Below are 7494 nucleotides of genomic sequence, written 5' to 3'. Positions count from 1 at the left end.
CCATTATAAACTTTGGTATTTAATTTGTGCTTAATAATAAATGATAAAATATAATAATAATAATAATCATCATTATCATTATTAATATCGTCGTCATATACATGTGTATAATGTAAGTATGATCGTATGTGCGGACACAAGAGTACAAATGAGTTTGCTTATACGTGTGAATGTTTTTTGATTCTGTTTATCTGCCTCCGTCTGTATATCTCTATCGCTTGAAACATCGCTTGGAGAAAACGCTTTAAAAGTACTTGCGGCGTATAGTTTCGCGCAGGTTTGAATGCCTCTTGTGAAAGGTTGCTTTATTATTTTAATATCAAGATTATTTTCTTATTATTCTTTCTACTATTTACTAAATTTATTTTTCTATACAATAATTATAGGATTGATCTAACAATTTCTGTAGGATGTTTCAGCACCATCAGCATCTTTGTGTCTTCATCGTTTATGAGTCGTCATCTTCAACAAGTCTACTGTATTTATATTAACTTTTACATCGCGTCAATATCAGTGTTTTTCCAACTGAAACACATCTTAAATTAAGTTCAATCTCGTCGTCAGTTCATATTTTTATGAACTTATCATCATGATGGAATCTGTTTTTCTCTTAAGTTTCCCTCATTCATTTTATTTGTTCTTTCATCTCTTCTCATACTCACTTTCTTCTCTGTTATCACCTTTACTTTTATCATCATTATTTCCCTCATTATTATTATCATCATCTTCTTTATCACCAGCAACAATCACAACATCATCACCACCATTACCACCACGACCCAACAACGCCAACATCCTCGTCGGGATGTTATCTAGCAGTAGCAACATAAGTCGTACTATGAAGGCACTGGATAACGGATATTCTCTTGCAAAGCAGGAAAAGTTTTACAATGGAATCTATAAGTTGGTACCTCTGTAATACTCAGTGGTTATACAATGAAAATGTTTTCATTCACGTGAATTCACAATCTTCCAACAAATAAATCATTTTATTTTATCAGATTTATACCACATTAAAATAAATGAAATGTTCTGTTGAATTTGCAAATCCTGTCATTGAACAGTGCCACGGTCCGAGTGTTAGACACGTGTGATGGAATGTCGAGTATGACAGAGACTCTCAACCTCATTCTAAACGACTCTGTGGATGTCCTCTTTGGAGCTCACTGCACAGCTAGTATGTGTCATTTTTAATGTATCAAGATTGCCATTATTTTTTTGTTTTTGTTTTATTTCTTCGTCACTACATTCACACAAAATTTGTATTCTCAGTAAATAACTCATTTTGTTTTTGTAGTGAAATATTTTACCCAAACGTAAATATTAATGTAACTATTTTGTTCAGATTGCATTGCCACAGCCCAAGCAGCCAATTACTGGAACATTCCATATTTCCCTTTGAACTGCTTCGACCCGAGACTTGACGATTCTACTCTGTATTTGACTGTCATTAGATTCTTCGGCTCTCTGACATCATTTGGCGCATCGTTTGCAGCATATTTCAAAAGGTATCAATGGGAAAACGTCGCCATCATGATAGAAAGTGAAGCAGACTTTTGCAATTCTGCTCTTAATGCCATTCAATCTTCATTGAGAGGAGACATGGTGACGGTGGCTGAAATCGTGCAATTGCCAGCTGACATCAGCTCTTTGGATGCTTCGATTTTTTCTAAAATTCGTCGCTCAGCTCGAAGTTTGTGTAAAGTGTAAATTTGTAATTCGGTGTCTAAAATATTAAGAAAGCTGTCATTTAATCGGTGTAAATGTTCTTACAAACACCACCTCACATCTGTGTTATTTAAATTCTGTATCACACCGAGCAAGATGAATTCTCTCGATACCGAAGCTAGTTGAAAAGTCTTTAAGAACTGTATGCTAGAAATAATTCAATCCACTGTCTCTAAATACAATAAAAAAAACCTGGATAATTACAAAAGTAATTTTTAAATTGAGAAAAAATTGAATCAGAATGTAGAAAAAATAACAACAATAACTAAACAAGATAATGAACATATATGGAAAAACATCTGAACGCTAGACAACATTTAACAACAAAATACAAAAAAATAGGTTCAGATCAAGTAAAACAAACAAGCAAAAAAATGTCACAAAGAAAGCTGGCTAAGAACATTAAGGTGGACTGTAAGAGCCTCTATAGATACGTAAAAAGTAAACAAAATCGGAAAGAAAAAGTAGGGTCTTTATTAAATAATTTTGGACGTACTTTAGATGACGATGCTGAAACAGCAGAAAAATGTACGAGTATTTTGCCTATTTGAACACAAAAGAAAACGAAAACGTTATATTAGCAATTACAAGTAATTTTAATGACGTTGAAGATGAGTACTTAACAAATTATCGGTTTACATCAAACGAAATTGAAAACATCCTGCATAAGCTGAAGGAAGACAGAAGCCCAGAAATTGATACATACTTTTTAAAGTTGAAAAATATTCATTCGAAAATTAAAGGTACTTTGAGATTGAGAGGCTGTTGTAATTCCATTTTTGAAGCTAACTATAGACCGATCAACTTAACCGATATAAACTGCAAAGTAATGGTTAAAAGAACGGATCTTGAATCATAATGAAAACACATATAATATACCTAATCACAGTCTACAGGGGTTTAGGAGACGACAAAATATGATTAAACTGGAACACTCATCAGATTAGAAAATGTTACTAGTGACCTACCCCAAGTATCACTACTGTTCATCCTTTACAGTGTGTATAAACGATTTTGACAGCCGATTAGGTTCTAGGTTACCCAAGAGTGTTAATGATACAAAACTGTGCGCCGTGTTAGATAACGCTAAAGATGTGGCCTTGTTTGAAAAAAACCTGAACAAATTATCATTATATCAATGGTCGGTAGACTGGTAGATGCTTTTCAATGTTGAAAAATATGCAGTCATACAACTCAATTGACACTATGTGGGAATGAACTTAAGTCTTTTACAAAAAAACGTGACCTGTGTTTTCATTGCCTAAGATTGTAAGCCATCAAAACAGCGTCTAAAAGTCGCTGAAATAACAAATCATTTGCGATGACCCGTAAAAAAACGATTTTAAACAAGGAACAAATCGTATTAACAAGGTTAAACATATTCTGAGTATGACCCCATTTGGTCTAGTGCACACAGTTTTCAGGTTCAAAGTAGGACTATAAAACTGATTAAAGAAGGACTATAAAATTGATCACAAGTTTACAACGCCTGCAATACAAAGATAGTCTTAATAACATTGTCTAACAACCCTGGAAACACATCGAACAAAGCGAGATTTGATCCAAACTACGGACAAAGATTCATCGGCTGCAAGATTTTTTAAACTGCCCCATAACAAATATATATGGTCTTAAACTGAAACTCTTCGAAGAAAGAGCTGGGCCAATGAAATATAATTTCTTTATCAACAGAGTTGTCTATAACTGAACGATGCAGTGCCAGCAGAATCGAGCAATATTTTTAAAAGCAAATTGGCCAAATTGGGAATTTAACCAAAGTGGCTCTAAACAGTGGATATGTCTTTCAGCTACTATAATTTATGTTATGTTATATTATGTCATGACAATAAATCAAAATCTAAATGTCTATAGCAAGTTAACTCTATCTTCAATAATAATAATTATTTAAAAAATTATTCATGCAGTAATTATCGTCTGCCACTCCAATCAAACCGTCTTCAGAAAAATTATGTTCTTTGCACAGGATCTTGGGATGACTGATCCGGATAATTATGTCTGGATCACTTTTTATAACATCTACTTAGGTTGCGCATTGATTTTTTAAAAATAACTTCTGCATTGCAATTTTCATTTCATAACAAAACATTCAACTTAAACTTTAACATCTTTATATCGACATTATTAATATAGGCATGACTTTATTATTTGTCATTTATTTATCACTAAATTTGTCTAAATAAATGTTAATTTAATCATTTTCATTTTCTAAATTGAATAAGTGCTTACTGTCTATGGCTATTTATAGAGCTTAAACTTTCTTTTGAACTAAGGTTCATTAATTAATTCACGAGTGAAATTCTAAATGTTGGTTATGTGGGATTATGACATTCAACCGAAGCAATTCAATAAAAAAAAGTTGACGGGCATTATCAAGTACTTAATTTTTTTTTCAAGGACTACCATTTGATGCCCTGATTCACCCCTGGTCAGCCACAAACGACCACTTGCCTGAAAATGACTACAGGAGGAAAGCGTTTCTTTCACTAAAAATTGTATGTAGATGCAATGGTTTGGTGTGAAATGTTTTGTTTATAAAAATTTTACTCCAAATTACTGCCAGTTTAGCTAATTAAATAAAAACAGTAACATATTACATTATATAATAATATAATATAAAAGTAAATATGAAGCTAAAAGAAAATCTGATACGTGCCCTTGTTTCAAAACATCATTAGATTAGTTTTCAACTGTTTATATGGTTATTGCGCGTTGGTACATTGGTGATGAGGTCCATTATTAACCTCTCGCCAACCTTGACAGATAACGTACAAAAACGTGACCCCCATCTCTTACATTTCCAATGACGCCACTCAGGTATTTTACTTTCTTGAATAAATTTTAAAAATAGGGTCACCATCAAACGATATCGAAATATAAATTTTATTAAAATAGTGAAAATGATGAAATATTTTTTGAAAGGAAAAAATTTTTCGAGAATTTGTTAACTTCACTTAGAATGATTACTTATTCAGTGAAAGAAAAAACTGAAACAAAACTCTAGAGTTTTGGAAAATAAGGAGTATAAGTAGATGAGCAATTGAAAAGAGGACTACAGTAATATGTAGTATGTACTAATATAACATTGTCAATAATTTTTAACAGCAAACGATCGTAATATTTCATCGCAGCAGTCACTGGATGACATATTCTACCTCTACCTGGTGCTCAGGAATCAAACGTTGAGTTCAAACAAGGATCCAAAGAGCGGGTCCAACATTCTCAACTCTGCGAAATTAAATCAAATTATGGGTAGGTATAATAAAAAAATATTAGACAATAAGGTATAACGAAATTATCAGTATGTATGTATGCAGAGATTTTTGAAATGATAAATTAATTTGCGATAAATACAAATCAATCAACAAAACATGACGGAAGTTATCAAACGATTTACGGCATAATGAAGCCAGATATCTAAATGATTGATTTAATCATCATCCGAATTTATATGCATATAAATTTGCAGACATTTTTAAAAACAAATAAAAACAAATGAATTGAAAAATTACAACAAATGTTTATTTATCTTTAAAATCATGAAAACGCATATGGAATTAGATAAAAATGAGACGGTGAAATTTAACTTTGATGGAGACCGGCTGATGAACTTCTACGTTTGGACGCTGGCACCCGACGCAACCACATTCGCTCCCTACATGGAAATCAACATGACCAACGAAAGCGCATATTCGGTGGGTGCTGGTTCATTTTTTTAATTATTGGATGTGTAATTGAAATTGTTTGTGGAAATGTTGGTAGGCATGTAGGTTTTGATGAACTTTTTGGATGAGCTAACGTACTATGTGGTGAATTATTTGTAATAAATTACATTTTATAATAATAGGTTTACACTAAATAAATAATTGTATTACTGTTAATGCATGTATTAATTATATTTTAATTTCAGATGAAACTATTATACGTATAAAATATTCTTTAAATCAAATCTACAATTAGGTTAAAATATAGTCTTAATTTTTAAAACTCAGGCTATATTATACATTTGTCTTCTTTTTATTACTTATAGAGCTATTCAAAATATTCTCATTTACGGTGCAAATGTCGTCTCAACTCTGTTATTGTTTAAAAAAAAATTTCATCAATACTTTTACTGTGATCGTCGTTTTCATCATCATAAATTCATCCCACTTGCATTACTTCAATGAATCGGGTTTATTAAAACTCTTAGAAAGCGGAAAATTAATCACCATAAAATGCTGTTGTATGCATGGGTCGTTAAGTACTTACTCATTCACCTCTCTTTCCATTTATTAATTATCATTGCACTCCTCCTAGCAGTGGCGCCTGTGTGATGTTCTGAATAATGTTCGAAGACAAATTCATTGATGGGTACTTAGGTTTTATTGAGACATTCACGTAAAAACAAGTTTTTTATTTTTTTTTATTTGCTGCTTCAGAAAAAAGTTAGATGAAAAATCTAACTTTTCAAACGGTGAATTTTCATAATAAATAACAAGAGCTTTTTAAATATATCTATTTAATACTGTTGAGCAATTTTTGCAATGGACGCGAAGCTATTTTATGGCGATGCCTTGTTCGCCACAAAAGGTCGTCATTATGAAAAAATAAAGGAGCCACAAATCTTAAAAAATTCACCTCCGGGTCGAAAAATTTTAATACATATGCGGCCCTTCAAAGATGAAAAAATTAGTTTTCAATGCGCCCCTCACGGCAAAAAGTTTGCCCACCCCTGCTATAGCATATTAATTGACAAGTAAGTACAAGCAATAAAATTTATTCTTTACATCAACTATCAAATTTGTTCAAAATCAAGTTTGTAGGACTGTTTATAATAAGGAACGATACACAAATATATAATAAACATACATATTCACATCTACAAACATTTATTCAGATCATTTTATAATTAAAACAAGGTTGTCGTTGTTTCGAAAGATTGAAAAATTTCAAAAAACTGTTTAATCCCCAGTTTATCCATACGTTTTATGATATTTAAGAATAGTTGTATCTGCTATTTAGGTATCTCGTAAATTAAAACATTGTTGTAAAATTTTTAAGTAACTTTTTTCGAGAAGTGTGAATGGTTTCGTAATAAATATAGCTATCATTAAAGTTGAAAAAAATAAATTTTCATTTTTAACGTCTGAAATAAAATAGACATGCTTAATGTTTTCATGCTGTAGTGTAATAAAATTAGCAATTTTTTGTAAAATTAAGACATACACAATCGGTTATGATGCATGGGCTACTGAAAATAAGGTGCCGAAAGATACCCCAGACTGTGGATTCGAAAACGAATACTGCATTAAATCGCTAGGTGAATATTCATTTCAATTAACTTTAAAAATGATAATATTTTCTATTTTGAATTTTTTTATTGAATTTAGTAAATGACTAAATGTTTTTATGTCTACGGTGGAGATATACCTTTAGATTTAAATGATCTCATCATGCAAAGTCTATCCAATTCTTTCCAGGTAACATCTCGTTGTTTGTCGCACTGGCAGTAATTTTTGTCATGATTGTTTTTGCAACACTCTTCTTTTACATCATTCGGTAAGAGGAGGTTTTCAAAAAAAATATTTGTTTTTTTGCCATTTTATTTATATTGGAATATTGTAAATATTTTTTCATTTTGTAATTTTAACATAAGCAAAACTGCTTATAACTTGTTCTTCTCGGTTACAAATAAACTTGTTTTGTCGTGTGAGTTATAAAAATAATTCAGCGTGAGTAGATAGATATTTGTGTGTAACGAACATG

The 7494-nt window shown here is 31.4% G+C and overlaps 2 protein-coding genes across 2 annotated transcripts; both read left to right on the top strand.

Annotated features, from left to right (window-relative positions):
- Window positions 1-283: 283 nt before the first annotated feature.
- HELRODRAFT_171208 (hypothetical protein) lies at window positions 284-1710 on the top strand (the record flags this gene model as incomplete). Its single annotated transcript, XM_009017952.1, has 4 exons — window positions 284-299; window positions 741-903; window positions 1065-1177; window positions 1346-1710. The coding sequence occupies 4 exons, from the start codon at window positions 284-286 to the stop codon at window positions 1708-1710; spliced, it is 657 nt and encodes a 218-aa protein (XP_009016200.1).
- Window positions 1711-2254: 544 nt separating this feature from the next.
- HELRODRAFT_171207 (hypothetical protein) lies at window positions 2255-5465 on the top strand (the record flags this gene model as incomplete). Its single annotated transcript, XM_009017951.1, has 6 exons — window positions 2255-2471; window positions 3654-3773; window positions 4144-4262; window positions 4510-4563; window positions 4878-4998; window positions 5308-5465. 6 exons carry the CDS (start codon window positions 2255-2257, stop codon window positions 5463-5465), a joined length of 789 nt encoding a protein of 262 aa, XP_009016199.1.
- Window positions 5466-7494: the final 2029 nt, after the last annotated feature.

Source organism: Helobdella robusta (assembly GCF_000326865.2).
Source record: "Helobdella robusta unplaced genomic scaffold HELROscaffold_20, whole genome shotgun sequence".
Classification (NCBI taxonomy): Eukaryota; Metazoa; Annelida; class Clitellata; order Rhynchobdellida; family Glossiphoniidae; genus Helobdella; species Helobdella robusta.
Note: the sequence above shows the minus strand (reverse complement) of the source record. Positions and strands in the feature narration are given on the sequence as shown.